Source organism: Ornithodoros turicata, chromosome 1 (genome assembly GCF_037126465.1).
Source record: "Ornithodoros turicata isolate Travis chromosome 1, ASM3712646v1, whole genome shotgun sequence".
NCBI lineage: Eukaryota > Metazoa > Arthropoda > Arachnida > Ixodida > Argasidae > Ornithodoros > Ornithodoros turicata.
Window position 1 is genome coordinate 46,800,830 of NC_088201.1, and position 22,221 is coordinate 46,823,050.

The window sequence follows — 22,221 nt, forward strand, 5'->3', positions numbered from 1 at the left end:
CGCCTTCACCCCTGCGTTCCGTGCTAAGCTGGGTTACAGTAACACGGCGCTGTGCCTAGCTTGCCGCACCCCAGCTACGATCCCCCATATCATCGAGGACTGTGAGCGGTACACGTGTGAACGCCGGGTACTTCGACGCCAACTTGAACTCCTCGACCATAGACCATTCAGCTTGTCCAAAGTACTTGGCCCATGGAGCTCCCCTGAACATCAGTGCCGGGCTCTTCGCTCCCTTTTCGTTTTCATGCAGGCCACTGGACTCCTTGAAGAGCTCTAAACAGAACTCCGACCTGTCGTTGCTTCATTCTCACCATAATTCATCCTCTCATATTAACCACTGTGAAATGGGGTAGTGTCCTGTGGCTACCACGGGGAAACATCCCATGTCATCATCACTTCTTCATTTATTGTTGTTGTTGCGTACGTTGCGTCACTTGTTGCGTACTTTCGTTAAATAAAATAAAGCCTGTGGCCCAGGGTATGTCTCGAATTGCTTGATGATGGAGAGATTATCTCCACCGGCAGTGCCGGTGAGAGGCACTTCGCGCGGCGATCATTTTGAGAGATGTCGCTAACGAAAAGCACAAAACGTACGGCACCCACAGCATAAAAAAATTAGACGTTGTTGGTATTGCAAGGAAAACGCGTACTGTATTACAGGTGGTGCCGACGACGAATCCTCGCTACACGGTTCATAGCGGCTGACATGTTACTCCTAAGCTTTAGTGCGGTAGTTTAGGGTGCTCCTAGGACCCTTGGCCAGCGTCCTAAATTGCGCGGAGCGAGCGCCACCACTTTAGTGTTGTAAAGTTTCGTGCAAGCCACTTACGGCTCCGGCACTACATTAAGTGGGGAACTCGTTAAGTATTACACTAAGTTTGTTTCGTGCAAGCGGGCCCAGCTTCCACCCTTGGCGCTAGCACTTATTGGATTTTGCGTGAATTACTTATTGACTTTTAAGACTATCCATTACGTAAAGTAGACATTGTAATAAAGTAAAGAAGCATTTACTTACTTGAGTTGATTACTTTCATTCCAGCTTTCACAATTAATGCTTCGTTTTTGTCAATCTCTTCAGTGTCCTGCTCTTCGTCCAAACTCTTCGAATCATCGGTCTTGTTACCCTTCTTGACTTCACTTTCTTCCTCAGTGAAGCGTCGAGCCACCACGTTTGCGCTTTTACTCCTGTTATCCTTTCTATTACGCGCGGTTCCATGTTGTATGCTAACATCACTCAGTTTAACAGTAGTAATGTTATTTATTAAGTTCTTAGCGTGTTGTGCACGGGATTGTGGTTGAGTAGCAACCACTTCTTGTGACACGTGATCCCTCGCGTGTTCCAGAATATCTTTCCTCCGCATTATGTCATCTTTCTGCTTAACGAGGTTACCCTGCTTTCCAACCTGCGTTCGCAACTCGTCTCGGCATCCTACGCCAGTAGCTGTGTTATGTGTTAGTGCATGTGTTATAACAGTCATTGGTTGTACGTACACTCGTGGGGCATGAGGGACAACTTCTTTCACTGCCTGTCCGCTGTGCACTGAAACACTTCTAACTTTTCCCGCCCCTCCGTTTCCCTTGTTTACGTCGAAACGAGTAGCTGCAACTGGAACCTTATGTCTCGACCAGTTATATGTACGATTGGCCTGGTCAGCTTCAGCGTACTTCACACTTAACGGTGCGGCAGTCTCCATATAGGTCGCTGTTCCAAGCCTCGACGCCGGTACACTGGTGAATAATTCGTGCGTTTTTCCCTCCGCGTATGACCGGTAGGTGCTCCTATCCCACATTTCATTTCCGGCTTCTTCTTCTTTCTTAAAATACTTTCCGACATAAGGTTGTTTTGTTGTCGTATTCAGATGTTGTTCTTCTATTAGAGTATCAGTCTCTTGAGATGTGCTTCTGCTATGAGTCGCCAATTCATTAGGTAACAATCGACTACGAACATGATGTACAAGAACGGCAGGGGTAGTAGAACGAGCTTTCTTTTCTGATATGTGTGTTTCTTCAACTGGTAACCGTATAGCAGACGCCCCGCGCTGGACCGTTGTAATCTGCTTGCCAGACTTGTTCGCCATGTTGTCTTGACGAGATTGGTTCCTTAGCATTTTCACTTTGAGCCGCTCTAGCACAACCCGCGTATTCATGTCATACACAGTCTTCTCGACTGGTTTCTTTGTGCTCAGTGGTAAGCCTGCAGTTGTTTCTGCCGTATGTGAACTTTCTCTTGCAGCAGTTGTCATTACTGGTGTCTTACTTCCTGGGATTGCCGTAATACTCCATGAAGTTTCATATTCAGTCCTAGTGCTCGTCAGATTTTTCGGAGTGGTAAATTTTACAAGCACAGGTGTAGATGGTTGAGAAGTCGCAGTTGTCGTTCGTGTTACCTCATTTTGGAGCAAGGTAACATTGGTACTCGACTGCGCACTGGAGGGTGTCGTTGGCGACGTCTTCCCTTCCGAAAAGCTAACTTCGCTAGTTCGAGACCACGACTCAAGTTCACTATCAGTACGATTTAGGTGTTGGGAAGTGGTTGATTCGATCGGCAGAGCAGTGGATGAATGACCACGCTCTGGGGTCACACTTCTGAATTGGGTCGGAACTGGCGTGTTGGTTTCCGACCCGGTCACTTCAGTACTTGGGGGCCACGATAACGTAACTTCAGAAGTCGAAGACCACGATTCAAGTTCACCTTCGGTACTTCCCGGATATTCGGAAGTAGTCCATTTTGTCGGCGGTGAGGTCGATGGCTGTGGCGACACAGGGGTCACAGGTATCGATATCGTCGTTGGAAGTGTCTTTCTTTCCGAAAACGTGACTTCAGAACTTGAAGACCACGATTCAGGTTCACCTTTGGCACTTCCCGGATATTCAGAAGTGGCCGATTCTGTCGGCGGTGCAGTCGATGTCTGTGGCCACACAGGGGTCACAGGTTTCGATGTTGTCGTTGGCAATGTCTTTCTTCCCGAAAACGTAACTTCAGAACTTGAAGACCACGATACAGGCTCACGTATGGTGCTTCCCGGATATTCGGAAGTGATCGATTCTGTCGGCGGTGAGGTCGATGTCTGTTGCAACACAGGTGTCACAGGTTTCGATATTGTCGTTGGAGGTGTCTTTCGTTCCGAAAACGCAACTTCAGAACTCGAAGACCACGACTCAGGTTTACGTTCGGTACTTCCCGGATATTCGGAAGTGGACGATTCTGTCGGTGGTGAAGTCGACGTCTGTGGCCACGCAGGGGTCGCAGGTTTCGACATTGTCGTTGGAGGTGTCTTTCGTTCCGAAAACGTAACTTCAGAACTCGAAGACCAGGATTGAGGTTCACGTTCGGTACTTCCCGGATATTCGGAAGTAGTCGATTCTGTCGGCGGTGAGGTCGATGTCTCGGGCCACAAGCGTGTCACAGGTTTCGATATTGTCGTTGGAGGTGTCTTTCGTTCTAAAAACGTAACTTCAGAAGTCGAAGACCACGATTCAGGTTCACCTTCGGTACTTCCCGGATATTCGGAAGTGGTCGATTCTGTCGGCGTTGAGGTCGATGTCTCTGGCCACACAGGTGTCATAGGTTTCGATATTGTCGCTGGCACTGTCTTTCTTTCCGAAAGTGTAACTTCAGAACTTGAAGACCACGATTCAGGTTCACCTTTGGTGCTTCCCGGATATTCGGAAGTGGTCAATTCTGTCGCCGGTAAGGTCGACGTATGTGGTGACACAGGGGTCACAGGTTTCGATACTGCCGTTGGATGTGTCCTTTCCGAGAATATAACTTCAGAACTCGAAGACCACGATTCAGGTTCACCTTCAGTACTTCCCGAGTATTCAGAAGTGAGCGATTCTGTCGGCGGTGCAGTCGATGTCTGTGGCCACACAGGTGTCACAGGTTTCGATGTTGTCGTTGGAGGTGTCTTTCTTTCCGAAAACGTAACTTCAGAAATCGAAGACGACGATTCAGGTTCACCTTCGGTACTTCTCGGATATTTGGAAGTGGTCGATTCTGTCTGCGGTGAGGTCGGCGTCTCTGGCGACACAGGTGTCACAAGTTTCGATATCGTCATTGGAGGTGTCTTTCTTTCCGAAAACGTAACTTCAGAACTCGAAGACAACGATTCAGGTTCACCTTCGGTACTTCCCGGATATTCGGAAGTGGTCGATTCTGTCGGCGGTGAGGTCGATGTCTCTGGCCACACGGGTGTCACAGGTTTCGATATTGCCGTTGGAGGTGTCTCTCGTTCCGAAAACGTAACTTCAGAACTCGAAGACCAGGAATCCGGTTCACGTTCGGTACTCCCCGGATATTCAGAACTCGTCGATTCTGTCGGCGGTGAGGTCGATGTCTCTGGCCACACGGGTGTCACAGGTTTCGATATTGCCGTTAGAGTTGTCTTTCTTTCCGAAAACGTAACTTCAGAACTGGAAGACCACGACTCAGGTTCACCTTCGGTACTTTTCGGATATTTGGAAGTGGCCGATTTTGTCGGCGGTGAAGTCGATGGCTCTGGCCACACGGGTGTCACATGTTTCGATATTGTCGTTGGAGGTGTCCTTTCCGAAAACGTAACTTCAGAACTCGAAGACCATGATTCACGTTCACCTTCGGTACTTCCCGGATATTCGGAAGTGGTCGATTCGGTCGGCGGTGAGGTTGATGTCTCTGGCCACAGAGGTGTCACACGTTTCGATATTGTCGTTGGAGGTGTCTTTCGTTCCGAAAATGTAACTTCGCCACTCGAAGACCACAATTCAGGTTCACCTTCGGTTCTTCCTGGATATTCCGAAGTGGTCGATTCTGTCGGCGGTGAGGTCGATGTCTCTGCCCACACGGGTGTCACAGCTTTCGATATTGTCGTTGGAGGTGTCTTTCGTTCCGAAAACGTAACTTCAGAACTCGAAGACCACAATTCAGGCTCACCTTCGGTACTTCCCGGATATTCGGAAGTGGTCGATTCTGTCGGCGGTGAGGTCGATGTCTCTAGCCACACAGGTGTCACAGGTTTCGATATTGCCGTTGGAGGTGTCTTTCTTTCTGAAAACTTAACTTCAGAACTTGAGGACCACGATTCAGGTTCACCTTCGGTACTTCCCGGATATTCGGAAGTGGACGATTCTGTCGGTGGGGAGGCCGACGTCTGTGGCCACGCAGGGGTGGCAGGTTTCGATATTATCGTTGGAGGTGTCTTTCGTTCCGAAAACGTAACTTCAGAACTCGAAGACCAGAATTCAGGTTCACCTTCGGTACTTCCCCGATATTCGGAAGTGGTCGATTGTGTCGGCTGTGAGGTCGATGTCTCTGGCCACACAGGTGTCACAGGTTTCGATACTGTCATTGGAGATGTCTTTCTTTCCGAAAACGTAACTTCAGAACTCGAAGACCACAATTCAGGTTCACCTTCGGTACTTCTCGGATATTCGGAAGTTGTCGATTCTGTCAGTGGTGAGGTCGATGTCTCTGACCACATAGGTGTCACAGGTTTCGATACTGTCATTGGAGATGTCTTCCTTTCCGAAAACGTAACTTCAGAACTCGAAGACCGAAGTCCACCTTCGGTACTTCTCGGATATTCGGAAGTGGTTGATTCTGTCAGCGGTGAGGTCGATGTCTCTGGCCACATAGGTGTCACAGGTTTCGATATTGCCGTTGGAGGTGTCTTTCGTTCCGAAAACGTAACTTCAGAACTCGAAGGCCACGATTCAGGTTCACCTTCGGTACTTGCCAGATATTTGGAAGTATTCGATTCTGTCAGTGGTGAGGTCGATGTCTCTGGCCACACGGGTGTCACCTGTATCGATATCGTAGTTGTAGGTGTCTTTCGTTCCGAAAACGTAACTTCAGAACTCGAAGACGGAAGTTCACCTTCTGTACTTTCCGTATATTCGGAAGTGGTCGATTCTGTCGGCGGTGAGGTCGATGTCTCTGGCCACACACGTGTCACAGGTTTCGATATTGCCGTTGGAGGTGTCTTTCTTTCCGAAAACGTAACTTCAGAACTTGAAGACCACGACTCAGGTTTACGTTCGGTACTTCCCGGATATTCGGAAGTGGACGATTCTGTCGGTGGTGAGGTCGGCGTCTGTGGCCACGCAGGGGTCACAGGTTTCGATATTGTCGTTGGAGGTGTCTTTCGTTCCGAAAACGTAACTTCAGAACTCGAAGACCACGATTCAGGTTTGCGTTCGGTACTTTCCGGATATTCGGAAGTGGTCGATTCTGTCAGCGGTGAGGTCGATGTCTCTGCCCACACGGGTGTCACAGCTTTCGATATTCTCGTTGGAGGTGTCTTTCGTTCCGAAAGCGTAGCTTCAGAACTCGAAGACCAGAATTCAGGTTCACCTTCGGTACTTCCCCGATATTCGGAAGTGGTCGATTGTGTCGGCGGTGAGGTCGATGTCTCTGGCCACACATGTGTCACAGGTTTCGATACTGTCATTGGAGATGTCTTTCTTTCCGAAAACGTAACTTCAGAACTCGAAGACCACAATTCAGGTTCACCTTCGGTACTTCTCTGATATTCGGAAGTGGTTGATTCTGTCGGTGGTGAGGTCGATGTCTCTGGCCACATAGGTGTCACATGTTTCGATATTGCAGTTGGAGGTGTCTTTCGTTCCGAAGACGTAACTTCAGAAGTCGAAGACCACGATTCAGGTTCACCTTCTGTACTTCCCGGATATTTGGAAGTAGCCGATTCTGTCAGTGGTGAGGTCGATATCTCTGGCCACACGGGTGTCACAGGTATCGATATCGTAGTTGTAGGTGTCTTGCGTTCCGAAAACGTAAATTCAGAACTCGAAGACGGAAGTTCACCCTCGGTACTTCCCGGATATTCGGAAGTGGTCGATTCTGTCTGCGGTGAGGTCAATGTCTCTGGCCACACAGGTGTCACAGGTTTGGATATTGCCGTTGGAAGTGTCATTCTTTCCGAAAACGTAACTTCAGAACTTGAAGACCACGACTCAGGTTTACGTTCGGTACTTCCCGGATATTCGGAAGTGGACGATTCTGTCGGTGATGAAGTCGATGTCTCTGGCCACATGGGTGTCACAGCTTTCGAGATTGTCGTTGGAGGTGTCTTTCGTTCCGAAAACGTAAGTTCAGAACTCGAAGACCACGATTCAGGTTCACCTTTGGTACTTCCCGGATATTCAGAAGTGGTCGATTCTGTCGGCGGTGCAGTCGATGTCTGTGGCCACACAGGGGTCACAGGTTTCGATGTTGTCGTTGGCAATGTCTTTCTTTCCGAAAACGTAACTTCAGAACTTGAAGACCACGATACAGGCTCACGTATGGTGCTTCCCGGATATTCGGAAGTGATCGACTCTGTCGGCGGTGAGGTCGATGTCTGTTGCAACACAGGTGTCACAGGTTTCGATATTGTCGTTGGAGGTGTCTTTCGTTCCGAAAACGTAACTTGAGAACTCGAAGACCAGGATTGAGGTTCAAGTTCGGTACTTCCCGGATATTCGGAAGTGGTCGATTCTGTCGGTGGTGAGGTCGGCGTCTGTGGCCACGCAGGGGTCACAGGTTTCGATATTGTCGTTGGAGGTGTCTTTCGTTCCGAAAACGTAACTTCAGAACTCGAAGACCAGGATTGAGGTTCACGTTTGGTACTTCCCGGATATTCGGAAGTGGCAGATTCTGTCGGCGGTGAGGTCGATGTCTCGGGCCACAAGGGTGTCACAGGTTTCGATATTGTCGTTGGAGGTGTCTTTCTTTCCGAAAACGTAACTTCTGAACCGGAAGACCAGGATTGAGGTCCAAGTTCGGTACTTCCCGGATATTCGGAAGCGGTCGATTCTGTCGGCGGTGAGGTCGATGTCTGTGGCCACAGAGGGGTCAGAGGTTTCGATATTGTTGTTGGATGTGTCTTTCTTTCCGAAAACGTAACTTCAGAACTCGAAGACCACGATTCAGGTTCACGTTCGCTACTTCCCCGATATTCGGAAGAGGTCGATTCTGTCGGCGGTGAGGTCGATGTCTCTGGCCACACGGGTGTCGCAGGTTTCGATATTGCCGTCGGAGGTGTCTTTAGTTCTGAAAACGTAACTTCAGAACTCGAAGACCACGATTCAGGTTCACCTTCGCTACTTCCCGGATATTCGGAAGTGGTCGATTCTGTCGGCGGTGAGGTCGATGTCTCTGGCCACACGGGTGTCACAGGTATCGATACCGTAGTTGTAAGTGTCTTTCGTTCCGAAAACGTAACTTCAGAACTCGAAGACGGAAGTTCACCCTCGGTACTTCCCGGATATTCGGAAGCGGTCGATTCTGTCGGCGGTGAGGTCGATGTCTGTGGCCACACAGGGGTCAGAGGTTTCGATATTGTTGTTGGAGGTGTCTTTCGTTCTGAAAACGAAACTTCAGAACTCGAAGACCACGATTCAGGTTCACGTTCGGTACTTCCCGGATATTCGGAAGAGGTCGATGTCTCTGGCCACACGGCTGTCGCAGGTTTCGATATTGCCGTTGGAGGTGCCTTTCGTTCTGAAAACGTAACTTCAGAACTCGAAGACCACGAATCAGGTTCACCTTCGGTACTTCCCGGATATTCGGAAGTGGTCGATTCTGTCGGCGGTGAGGTCGATGTCTCTTGCCACACGGGTGTCACAGGTATCGATACCGTAGTTGTAGGTGTCTTTCGTTCCGAAAACGTAACTTCAGAACTCGAAGACAGAAGTTCACCCTCGGTACTTCCCGGATATTCGGAAGCGGTCGATTCTGTCGGCGGTGAGGTCGATGTCTGTGGCCACACAGGGGTCAGAGGTTTCGATATTGTTGTTGGAGGTGTCTTTCGTTCTGAAAACGTAACCTCAGAACTCGAAGACCACGATTCAGGTTCACGTTCGGTACTTCCCGGATATTCGGAAGAGGTCGATTCTGTCGGCGGTGAGGTCGATGTCTCTGGCCACACGGGTGTCGCAGGTTTCGATATTGCCGTTGGAGGTGTCCTTCGTTCTGAAAACGTAACTTCAGAACTCGAAGACCACGATTCAGGTTCACCTTCGGTACTTCCCGGATATTCGGAAGAGGTCGATTCTGTCGGCGGTGAGGTCGATGTCTGTGGCCACACAGGGGTCAGAGGTTTCGATATTGTTGTTGGAGGTGTCTTTCGTTCTGAAAACGTAACCTCAGAACTCGAAGACCACGATTCAGGTTCACGTTCGGTACTTCCCGGATATTCGGAAGAGGTCGATTCTGTCGGCGGTGAGGTCGATGTGTCTGGCCACACGGGTGTCGCAGGTTTCGATATTGCCGTTGGAGGTGTCCTTCGTTCTGAAAACGTAACTTCAGAACTCGAAGACCACGATTCAGGTTCACCTTCGGTACTTCCCGGATATTCGGAAGAGGTCGATTCTGTCGGCGGTGAGGTCGATGTCTGTGGCCACACGGGTGTCGCAGGTTTCGATATTGTTGTTGGAGGTGTCTTTCGTTCTGAAAACGTAACCTCAGAACTCGAAGACCACGATTCAGGTTCACGTTCGGTACTTCCCGGATATTCGGAAGAGGTCGATTCTGTCGGCGGTGAGGTCGATGTGTCTGGCCACACGGGTGTCGCAGGTTTCGATATTGCCGTTGGAGGTGTCCTTCGTTCTGAAAACGTAACTTCAGAACTCGAAGACCACGATTCAGGTTCACCTTCGGTACTTCCCGGATATTCGGAAGTGGTCGATTCTGTCGGCGGTGAGGTCGATGTCTCTGGCCACACGGGTGTCGCAGGTTTCGATATTGCCGTTGGAGGTGTCTTTCGTTCCGAAAACGTAACTTCAGAACTCGAAGACAGAAGTTCACCCTCGGTACTTCCCGGATATTCGGAAGCGGTCGATTCTGTCGGCGGTGAGGTCGATGTCTGTGGCCACACAGTGGTCAGAGGTTTCGATATTGTTGTTGGAGGTGTCTTTCGTTCTGAAAACGTAACCTCAGAACTCGAAGACCACGATTCAGGTTCACGTTCGGTACTTCCCGGATATTCGGAAGAGGTCGATTCTGTCGGCGGTGAGGTCGATGTCTCTGGCCACACGGGTGTCGCAGGTTTCGATATTGCTGTTGGAGGTGTCTTTCGCTCTGAAAACGTAAGTTCAGAACTCGAAGACGGAAGTTCACCCTCGGTACTTCCCGGATATTCGGAAGCGGTCGATTCTGTCGGCAGTGAGGTCGATGTATGTGGCCACACAGGGGTCAGAGGTTTCGATATTGTTGTTGGAGGTGTTTTTCGTTCTGAAAACGTAACTTCAGAACTCGAAGACCACGATTCAGGTTCACGTTCGGTACTTCCCGGATATTCGGAAGCGGTCGATTCTGTCGGCGGTGAGGTCGATGTCTGTGGCCACAGAGGGGTCAGAGGTTTCGATATTGGTGTTGGATGTGTCTTTCGTTCTGAAAACGTAACTTCAGAACTCGAAGACCACGATTCAGGTTCACCTTCGGTACTTCCCGGATATTCAGAAGTGGTCGATTCTGTCGGCGGTGAGGTCGATGTCTCTGGCCACACGGGTGTCACATGTATCGATACCGTAGTTATAGGTGTCTTTCGCTCCGAAAACGTAACTTCAGAACTCGAAGACGGAAGTTCACCCTCGGTACTTCCCGGATATTCGGAAGCGGTCGATTCAGTCGGCGGTGAGGTCGATCTCTCTGGCCACACGGGTGTCGCAGGTTTCGATATTGCCGTTGGAGGTGTCTTTCGTTCTGAAAACGTAACTTCAGAACTCGAAGACCACGATTCAGGTTCACCTTCGGTACTTCCCGGATATTCGGAAGTGGTCGATTCTGTTGGCGGTGAGGTCGATGTCTCTGGCCACACGGGTGTCACATGTATCGATACCGTAGTTGTAGGTGTCTTTCGTTCCGAAAGCGTAACTTCAGAACTCGAAGACGGAAGTTCACCCTCGGTACTTTCCGGATATTCGGAAGCGGTCGATTCTGTCGGTGGTGAGGTCGATGTCTGTGGCCACACAGGGGTCAGAGGTTTCGATATTGTTGTTGGAGGTGTCTTTCGTTCTGAAAACGTAACTTCAGAACTCGAAGACCACGATTCAGGTTCACCTTCGGTACTTCCCGGATATTCGGAAGAGGTCGATGTCTCTGGCCCCACGGGTGTCGCAGGTTTCGATATTGTTGTTGGAGGTGTCTTTCGTTCTGAAAACGTAACTTCAGAACTCGAAGACCACGATTCAGGTTCACCTTCGGTACTTCCCGGATATTCGGAAGTGGTCGATTCTGTCGGCGGTGAGGTCGATGTCTCTGGCCACACGGGTGTCACAGGTATCGATATCGTAGTTGTAGGTGTCTTTCGTTCCGAAAACGTAACTTCAGAACTCGAAGACGGAAGTTCACCCTCGGTACTTCCCGGATATTCGGAAGCGGTCGATTCTGTCGGCGGTGAGGTCGATGTCTGTGGCCACACAGGGGTCAGAGGTTTCGATATTGTTGTTGGAGGTGTCTTTCGTTCTGAAAACGTAACTTCAGAACTCGAAGACCACGATTCAGGTTCACGTTCGGTACTTCCCGGATATTCGGAAGAGGTCGATGTCTCTGGCCCCACGGGTGTCGCAGGTTTCGATATTGTTGTTGGAGGTGTCTTTCGTTCTGAAAACGTAACTTCAGAACTCGAAGACCACGATTCAGGTTCACGTTCGGTACTTCCCGGATATTCAGAAGAGGTCGATGTCTCTGGCCACACAGGTGTCGCAGGTTTCGATATTGCCGTTGGAGGTGCCTTTCGTTCTGAAAACGTAACTTCAGAACTCGAAGACCACGATTCAGGTTCACCTTCGGTACTTCTCGGATATTCGGAGGTGGTCGATTCTGTCGGCGGTGAGGTCGATGTCTCTGGCCACACGGGTGTCACAGGTATCGATATCGTAGTTGTAGGTGTCTTTCGTTCCGAAAACGTAACTTCAGAACTCGAAGACGGAAGTTCACCCTCGGTACTTCCCGGATATTCGGAAGCGGTCGATTCTGTCGGCGGTGAGGTCGATGTATGTGGCCACACAGGGGTCAGAGGTTTCGATATTGTTGTTGGAGGTGTTTTTCGTTCCGAAAACGTAACTTCAGAACTCGAAGACGGAAGTTCACCCTCGGTACTTCCCGGATATTCGGAAGAGGTCGATTCTATCGGGGGTGAGGTCGATGTCTCTGGCCACACGGGTGTCGCAGGTTTCGATATTGCCGTTGGAGGTGTCTTTCGTTCTGAAAACGTAACTTCAGAACTCGAAGACCACGATTCAGGTTCACCTTCGGTACTTCCCGGGTATTCGGAAGTGGTCGATTCTGTCGGCGGTGAGGTGGATGTCTCTAGCCACACGGGTGTCACAGGTATCGATACCGTAGTTGTAGGTGTCTTTCGTTCCGAAAACGTAACTTCAGAACTCGAAGACGGAAGTTCACCCTCGGTACTTCCCGGATATTCGGAAGCGGTCGATTCTGTCGGCGGTGAGGTCGATGTCTGTCGCCACACAGGGGTCAGAGGTTTCGATATTGTTGTTGGAGGTGTCTTTCGTTCTGAAAACGTAACTTCAGAACTCGAAGACCACGATTCAGGTTCACGTTCGGTACTTCCCGGATATTCGGAAGTGGTCGATTCTGTCGGCGGTGAGGTCGATGTCTCTGGCCACACGGGTGTCATATGTATCGATACCGTAGTTGTAGATGTCTTTCGTTCCGAAAACGGAACTTCAGAACTCGAAGACGGAAGTTCACCCTCGGTACTTCCCGGATATTCGGAAGCGGTCGATGTCTGTGGCCACAGAGGGGTCAGAGGTTTCGATATTGTTGTTGGATGTGTCTTTCGTTCTGAAAACGTAACTTCAGAACTCGAAGACCACGATTCAGGTTCACCTTCGGTACTTCCCGGATATTCGGAAGTGGTCGATTCTGTCGGCGGTGAGGTCGATGTCTCTGGCCACACGGGTGTCACATGTATCGATACCGTAGTTGTAGGTGTCTTTCGCTCCGAAAACGTAACTTCAGAACTCGAAGACGGAAGTTCACCCTCGGTACTTCCCGGATATTCGGAAGGGGTCGATTCAGTCGGCGGTGAGGTCGATCTCTCTGGCCACACGGGTGTCGCAGGTTTTGATATTGCCGTTGGAGGTGTCTTTCGTTCTGAAAACGTAACTTCAGAACTCGAAGACCACGATTCAGGTTCACCTTCGGTACTTCCCGGATATTCGGAAGTGGTCGATTCTGTCGGCGGTGAGGTCGATGTCTCTGGCCACACGGGTGTCACATGTATCGATACCGTAGTTGTAGGTGTCTTTCGTTCCGAAAACGTAACTTCAGAACTCGAAGACGGAAGTTCACCCTCGGTACTTCCCGGATATTCGGAAGCGGTCGATTCTGTCGGCGGTGAGGTCGATGTCTGTGGCCACACAGGGGTCAGAGGTTTCGATATTGTTGTTGGAGGTGTCTTTCGTTCTGAAAACGTAACTTCAGAACTCGAAGACCACGATTCAGGTTCACCTTCGGTACTTCCCGGATATTCGGAAGAGCTCGATGTCTCTGGCCACACGGGTGTCGCAGGTTTCGATATTGCCGTTGGAGGCGCCTTTCGTTCTGAAAACGTAACTTCAGAACTCGAAGACCACGATTCAGGTTCACCTTCGGTACTTCCCGGATATTCGGAAGTGGTCGATTCTGTCAGCGGTGAGGTCGATGTCTCTGGCCACACGGGTGTCACATGTATCGATACCGTAGTTGTAGGTGTCTTTCGTTCCGAAAACGTAACTTCAGAAATCGAAGACGGAAGTTCACCCTCGGTACTTCCCGGATATTCGGAAGCGGTCGATTCTGTCGGCGGTGAGGTCGATGTCTGTGGCCACACAGGGGTCAGAGGTTTCGATATTGTTGTTGGAGGTGTCTTTCGTTCTGAAAACGTAACTTCAGAACTCGAAGACCACGATTCAGGTTCACGTTCGGTACTTCCCGGATATTCGGAAGAGGTCGATGTCTCTGGCCACACGGGTGTCGCAGGTTTCGATATTGCCGTTGGAGGTGTCTTTCGTTCTGAAAACGTAACTTCAGAACTCGAAGACCACGATTCAGGTTCACCTTCGGTACTTCCCGGATATTCGGAAGTGGTCGATTCTGTCGGCGGTGAGGTCGATGTCTCTGGCCACACGGGTGTCACAGGTATCGATATCGTAGTTGTAGGTGTCTTTCGTTCCGAAAACGTAACTTCAGAACTCGAAGACGGAAGTTCACCCTCGGTACTTCCCGGATATTCGGAAGCGGTCGATTCTGTCGGCGGTGAGGTCGATGTCTGTGGCCACACAGGGGTCAGAGGTTTCGATATTGTTGTTGGAGGTGTCTTTCGTTCTGAAAACGTAACTTCAGAACTCGAAGACCACGATTCAGGTTCACGTTCGGTACTTCCCGGATATTCGGAAGAGGTCGATGTCTCTGGCCCCACGGGTGTCGCAGGTTTCGATATTGTTGTTGGAGGTGTCTTTCGTTCTGAAAACGTAACTTCAGAACTCGAAGACCACGATTCAGGTTCACGTTCGGTACTTCCCGGATATTCGGAAGAGGTCGATGTCTCTGGCCACACAGGGGTCACAGGTTTCGATATTGTTGTTGGAGGTGTCTTTCGTTCTGAAAACGTAACTTCAGAACTCGAAGACCACGATTCAGGTTCACGTTCGGTACTTCCCAGATATTCGGAAGAGGTCGATGTCTCTGGCCACACAGGTGTCGCAGGTTTCGATATTGCCGTTGGAGGTGTCTTTCGTTCTGAAAACGTAACTTCAGAACTCGAAGACCACGATTCAGGTTCACCTTCGGTACTTCCCGGATATTCGGAAGTGGTCGATTCTGTCGGCGGTGAGGTCGATGTCTCTGGCCACACGGGTGTCACAGGTATCGATATCGTAGTTGTAGGTGTCTTTCGTTCCGAAAACGTAACTTCAGAACTCGAAGACGGAAGTTCACCCTCGGTACTTCCCGGATATTCGGAAGCGGTCGATTCTGTCGGCGGTGAGGTCGATGTCTGTGGCCACACAGGGGTCAGAGGTTTCGATATTGTTGTTGGAGGTGTCTTTCGTTCTGAAAACGTAACTTCAGAACTCGAAGACCACGATTCAGGTTCACGTTCGGTACTTCCCGGATATTCGGAAGAGGTCGATGTCTCTGGCCACACGGGTGTCGCAGGTTTCGATATTGCCGTTGGAGGTGTCTTTCGTTCTGAAAACGTAACTTCAGAACTCGAAGACCACGATTCAGGTTCACCTTCGGTACTTCCCGGATATTCGGAAGTGGTCGATTCTGTCGGCGGTGAGGTCGATGTCTCTGGCCACACGGGTGTCACAGGTATCGATATCGTAGTTGTAGGTGTCTTTCGTTCCGAAAACGTAACTTCAGAACTCGAAGACGGAAGTTCACCCTCGGTACTTCCCGGATATTCGGAAGCGGTCGATTCTGTCGGCGGTGAGGTCGATGTCTGTGGCCACACGGGGGTCGGAGGTTTCGATATTGTTGTTGGAGGTGTCTTTCGTTCCGAAAATGTAACTTCAGAACTCGAAGACCACGATTCAGGTTCACGTTCGGTACTTCCCGGATATTCGGAAGAGGTCGATGTCTCTGGCCACACGGGTGTCGCAGGTTTCGATATTGCCGTTGGAGGTGTCTTTCGTTCTGAAAACGTAACTTCAGAACTCGAAGACCACGATTCAGGTTCACCTTCGGTACTTCCCGGATATTCGGAAGTGGTCGATTCTGTCGGCGGTGAGGTCGATGTCTCTGGCCACACGGGTGTCACAGGTATCGATATCGTAGTTGTAGGTGTCTTTCGTTCCGAAAACGTAACTTCAGAACTCGAAGACGGAAGTTCACCCTCGGTACTTCCCGGATATTCGGAAGCGGTCGATTCTGTCGGCGGTGAGGTCGATGTCTGTGGCCACACAGGGGTCAGAGGTTTCGATATTGTTGTTGGAGGTGTCTTTCGTTCTGAAAACGTAACTTCAGAACTCGAAGACCACGATTCAGGTTCACGTTCGGTACTTCCCGGATATTCGGAAGAGGTCGATGTCTCTGGCCCCATGGGTGTCGCAGGTTTCGATATTGTTGTTGGAGGTGTCTTTCGTTCTGAAAACGTAACTTCAGAACTCGAAGACCACGATTCAGGTTCACGTTCGGTACTTCCCGGATATTCGGAAGAGGTCGATGTCTCTGGCCACACAGGGGTCACAGGTTTCGATATTGTTGTTGGAGGTGTCTTTCGTTCTGAAAACGTAACTTCAGAACTCGAAGACCACGATTCAGGTTCACGTTCGGTACTTCCCAGATATTCGGAAGAGGTCGATGTCTCTGGCCACACAGGTGTCGCAGGTTTCGATATTGCCGTTGGAGGTGTCTTTCGTTCTGAAAACGTAACTTCAGAACTCGAAGACCACGATTCAGGTTCACCTTCGGTACTTCCCGGATATTCGGAAGTGGTCGATTCTGTCGGCGGTGAGGTCGATGTCTCTGGCCACACGGGTGTCACAGGTATCGATATCGTAGTTGTAGGTGTCTTTCGTTCCGAAAACGTAACTTCAGAACTCGAAGACGGAAGTTCACCCTCGGTACTTCCCGGATATTCGGAAGCGGTCGATTCTGTCGGCGGTGAGGTCGATGTCTGTGGCCACACAGGGGTCAGAGGTTTCGATATTGTTGTTGGAGGTGTCTTTCGTTCTGAAAACGTAACTTCAGAACTCGAAGACCACGATTCAGGTTCACGTTCGGTACTTCCCGGATATTCGGAAGAGGTCGATGTCTCTGGCCACACGGGTGTCGCAGGTTTCGATATTGCCGTTGGAGGTGTCTTTCGTTCTGAAAACGTAACTTCAGAACTCGAAGACCACGATTCAGGTTCACCTTCGGTACTTCCCGGATATTCGGAAGTGGTCGATTCTGTCGGCGGTGAGGTCGATGTCTCTGGCCACACGGGTGTCACAGGTATCGATATCGTAGTTGTAGGTGTCTTTCGTTCCGAAAACGTAACTTCAGAACTCGAAGACGGAAGTTCACCCTCGGTACTTCCCGGATATTCGGAAGCGGTCGATTCTGTCGGCGGTGAGGTCGATGTCTGTGGCCACACGGGGGTCGGAGGTTTCGATATTGTTGTTGGAGGTGTCTTTCGTTCCGAAAATGTAACTTCAGAACTCGAAGACCACGATTCAGGTTCACGTTCGGTACTTCCCGGATGTTTCGAAGTGGACGATTCTATCGGCGGTGGAGTCGATGGTCGAGACCACAGAGAGGTCACAGCTGTCGTTGGTGGCGTCCTACGCTCTGACCAGGTAACCTCAGGACTCGGTGACCACAATTCTTGTTCACTCTCGGTACTTTTTAGATATTCTGAAGTGGTGGGTTCCGTGAGCGGCGTAGATGATTCAGGGCGATGAGGGGTCGCATCTACAGGAGAGGTGGTTGTTGATATCTGGGTTTCAGACCAGGTGCGTTCAGTAGTTCGATCCCACTAGTTAGATTCGGTGACTGTACTTGCTGGATATTCGAAAGTCGTCAAACAAACTAACGAACACTCTAGACCAGGGGTGCCGGACTCATTCATGTCCGCGGGCCGTCATTGATTCATGGAAAAACTACGCCGGCCCCCCTCCACAGCTTTGGGGTAGTCTGTTTCTGATATGGATGACACAACACAGAACATAAAAAGTATACATTAGTCTACTTCGCGTTGCTCAGTCACATGCAGGTCCAGCAATTCTTTAATTTGTTGTGTCATGAAGAAACTTGACAGATCTTGTTTTAACTATTGCGTCAACATCGCGTGAAAGTGGTTGCGCAATTGCAGTCTTAGGGATTGCGTTGAGGTGTTCGTTTGTTAGTTGTCAGCGTAAATTTCACCTATCAAGGTTCATCACAGAAAAGGCCTGCTCACAGAGGTATGTTTTCGCGGTTGACCGCCCCTGGTGATAAGATCCCCATACATCATCTGAATGAATAAAGTTGTTGTTGTTGAGCTGGTTGACTTGCGATTTAAAGCCCCGAATTATTATTAGACGTATGTCGTACCGAACATGCCAGGTTTGTCCGCGGAAACATACGTATCTTCACATAATTTCGTCCAACGCTAGACTGAAACGAAGCCGCACCAACTTCAGCGAACCTGTTGTTAAAGGTGCGACGCACTTCAGTTCAATCAGTTGCTGTTGTCCATCAGGAACGTCTTCTTTTGCTGTTTATTGCTACTACTGTCCATATAACTTCAGTATCTAAAGACGATGACTCAGCGCTTTCCTTGCAATTTCCCAGTAGCGCGTAGTAGAGGCTTGAGTGAGAGAAGTAGATAACCGAGTGCATTGAGAAGTAAAGCCTGATTGACATCCTCTTGCTATTTATGCGAGAGTGGTGGATCTGGGACGGTGGACGATCGCGTTCGCTCAGGAGTCGCACCTTCGGATGCTGTATTCAGAGGACGGCTAGGTATTGTGGTATGCGTGCCAGCTTGAGCGGGAATTGTTGGTCGTGCTGGAGAAAATGTCATGCGACTTGTAGTTGTGGATTGGTTTGTGCCATATTTTGTAACATATTGTAGCAACTACCCGTTGTCACCCGTGCTAACCTACCTTCAAAAGCAGGGCAAGAGTGCAGGCAAGCTGGTAACGATGCTTTTTTTTTCTTGCTGTTCTTGTTGTTTTGTCTGCCCCTCCGTGTTCTGTGCCTCTCGGTTTGCTCTAATGTACTAATTTTACCCTGGGATATATCAAAGCAAGGAAGGCATAGAAATACTGGTGCGCCTGGAGTGAGTTATTATTTGGCCAAATGTCGTTACGTGAAAAAAAAAAATAGATAGATATATATAGAGAGAGCGACATTTGTTTGTTATATTTCCAGAAAACAACTTGCATCATAGCCCGCAAAATATTCACAGTTGTGCACACGCGAATGGCCTCACAATGTACTGTTCGGGACACGGTTGTCTAAAATCTCCAGCCCGTGGCGAAGCGATCCCCAATCGGCGATGTCGCGCACGAAGGAACTATACCAATACCCTCCCTGTGGGGAGGCCGCGCTGAACCGCTCTCCGTAGCAAACGACGCTGAGAATGCGATGGTACTCTCCCCCCGAGGGAGACTCTTTTCGGCTGTAGTTCGAGTCACACGGGCTCCGCCTCTCGGCGAACGTCATATGTCACGTGAGAAAGTCGCTTCTGCCCGCGCGCCGGCCGCTGGCGATCCTTCTTGCTGAAGAGAGATGGGGAATGTGCACATGTGGACATGTGCTCTTAGGTTTATAAGGTAAAACGTAGTACTGCATAGCCTTGCTGGATGGCGATGAGATGAGTTTGTGTAAAACCGACAGCGGTTCGCTACACTGAGTGCATTCAGGTGCTTCATCTCGAGCGAAACTGGGAAGTGTCTGAAGTTTCACCGCTTCCCCACCTTTCCCTCCCGTTTTTTTTTCCATTGGTCTAATAAATATACCCCCTCCCGCTTCCCGGGCCAAAGCCGTAATACACGGCACTGGCGCTGCCCCGACCAAAATAGGGAAGCTGATCGGCGACAGGGCTGGGTGTCTGGCACTCAAAATAATTCATACGGCAAGGAAAGCTTTTGTTCGTTTGTTAAACCAAGCATATCATTCCAGATTGCAACAAGAAGAGTAACTCGTTCACTAGTCCTTTCTTCGCAGGCAAGATGGGGGGGGGGGGAGGATGTATTTATTAGACGAAAGAAAAAACGGGGAGGAAACGCAAGATGGAGATTAGTGCTTGCCGAACGGAAACACAAGTGCCTGCTGCTGAACTTCGGATAAAGTTTGCGATCAACAACTACGAATCGCAAGGGAATTGCTCTGAACTCCCTGAACTTTCGTCTTCTGAAGCACAATACAATTTAGACTAAGTGCGACAGGTGTGAGCAGGCAGTTGTGCCTGTGATGTGTGATTCAAATGTGTGCTGAAATCGCTGGAAACATAAAATAAAAGAAAATAGCAAAAGAATAGACTGAGAGCAATATACATATGATTAATGTATTCCATTTAATGGAACAGTTTCTCTATATATCTCGAAATTCGGAAGCATGTACAACAACAATAAATGACAGAGAAATTATGATGACATGGGATGTTTACCCCTGGTAGCCAAAGGACCCAACCCTACTTCACAGAGGTTGATATGAGAGGAAACACAAAGTTCGTAGAAAAGTTCCACATAGCTATGATAATCTATACTATTTTGTGAGTAAAATAAATTTGAAAATCACCGTGTATCGAATACATAATAATGAATTCGAGACGCCGTAATGGGTAACACGTGTGGGACACCGGTACACAGGCAACGACGTAAATAATATTTGGTGACTCGTTGGAAGTGCTGACTGTTTCAACGGAACATTTAACGGAATGTTTATCCTGTTCTCAGTCTGACGGGCTGCGTACATATACCCGCTCATAATACCTTTTTTGAAGTTAGAACTAAAAAAGATCGCATAATTTGCCCTAACTTGCAAACAGTTCTGCCGCCGGACACATACCAATCTGACCTCCCCGTCCCCGTCTTTGGTGTTCCCGCCTAGTTCCCGCCATTCCCGCTCCATCCCTTGCTCTCTCTTTCCCTCCTCACGTGACATATGACGCACGCCATGAGGCGGAGCCTGTGTGACTCGAGCTACAGCCGAAAAGAGTCTCCCCTCTCCCGACAGGTGGCGCTGCGCGGCCTTACCTCGGAGACTGTAATGGTATAGTTCGGTGCGCGACGTCGCCGATAGGGGACTGCTCGGCCACGGGCTGGAGATTTTAGACAATCGCGTCCCCAGCAGTAGATGCAACGTTCAGCTTCATGAGGAGCTCGAGCCCGGGGTGGAAATAATTGTTTATTTGTTTGTAAGGAAAGAAAAAGAGGAGAAATTGAACTCGTCTCCTGACTAGTTCTGCTACTCCTACCATAAATTCTGACCCCCACCCCCGAAAAATACTTCTCATGTGCTCTACTCGAGAGTTCGCTATTCATTATTCACGTGTTCGCTATTCAGAAGTCCACTATTCACAATTATCCCAAGATCGGGTACAGAAAATCCTAGAAGGTTGTATGCATTGAACAGCTCTGACCAAATTTCACAAGTGCCGCCAAGGCAGCATCCCTCGTGTTCGGTGTCCAAAGTCCCAACAGCTTCACTATATCGAAGACCCTGCTGTCTAGTCGAGCAAGTGTAGCTTTCAAAGTAGCTCTTTGAGGTGCATACCTAGTGCAGTGCATTATAATATGCTCACTATCCTCCACCGTTGCACAAACGGAACAATTCGATGAGTCGGCTTTTCCAACTTTCCGGAGAAAATCATTATGTGGCACGTAGGGAGCGCGTCTTCTACTTTCCATGCGAAGCAACATCTCTTAGTGGTTGGGGTTCAGCTCTCACGTTTCGGAGCTGGGGAGGTGTGTGTGTGTGTATGTGGGTAGATACTAAATGGGTATCTGTCGTCTCAACGGCAAGAGACGGGGCACATGCATGTGTGGGTGAGCACATGGTGAGCATAGGGATGTTTAATTGAAGAGCGGCAAGCCTTCGACACTGTAATGGAATGACATCCATTGTCGCATATACAATTGAGACACGGATAAAACACTCCACGCGATCAAGTTTACCATGGTGATGGCTGTTTAATGACTTTGGCGATCACCAAGCTAGTCGAAGCCTGTATGCTATGCAGTTCTTACGCTGCACACGACCATTACAGCATTTAGACTGTAGAAAGTTGATGGAACGATTTTGCGGAGTATATACTGTTACTGATAACCTGGCAGCCTGTCGAAATTACAACTCGATGAACCCTAATGCAATACCGCTGTCAGACGGACTAATTTAGTGTCACTTTCACAGAGTGACACTCACACAGAGCGTCATTGTTACGCTGTCACATGGCATCTTTTAGTGACACTCGAGAGAAAGTGCACTAACGCTTTAGTGAGTTCCCCAAACTCACTTCACTTCTCTTCGGCGGACCGAGTGGGTAGCTTCGACAGGACGCTTCGATGTACAAGTAAAAATGTTGAGAAAAACTGGCCTCCACAACCACAAATTTTTAAACAAGTGTATTAACGGCGTGTTCTTTTATTTTAGTACAGTGTGACATTGTGCTGAAAAAAAAAAAACAATTCTTTAGCATCGTTAACAGCATGTGAAAACTTCGCCGTCTCATCGATCCGGCGCCGGCCATTTTCGTTGTAGCACATGTTTGAGGTCAACTTGTTTAATAAAGATTTACAGGAAGTGTTTCTAAATCAAAG

At 49.4% G+C, this 22,221-nt stretch overlaps 1 protein-coding gene across 1 annotated transcript in view; it reads right to left on the minus strand.

Moving 5' to 3' along the window:
• LOC135389405 (mucin-19-like) overlaps positions 1-22,221 on the minus strand; it is a 65,590-nt gene that overhangs the window by 21,389 nt on the left and 21,980 nt on the right. The window contains exon 10 of the mRNA XM_064619473.1: positions 1,016-17,386. Coding sequence (XP_064475543.1) covers positions 1,016-17,386 — 16,371 coding nt within the window. The remainder of the gene's footprint in view (positions 1-1,015; positions 17,387-22,221) is intronic.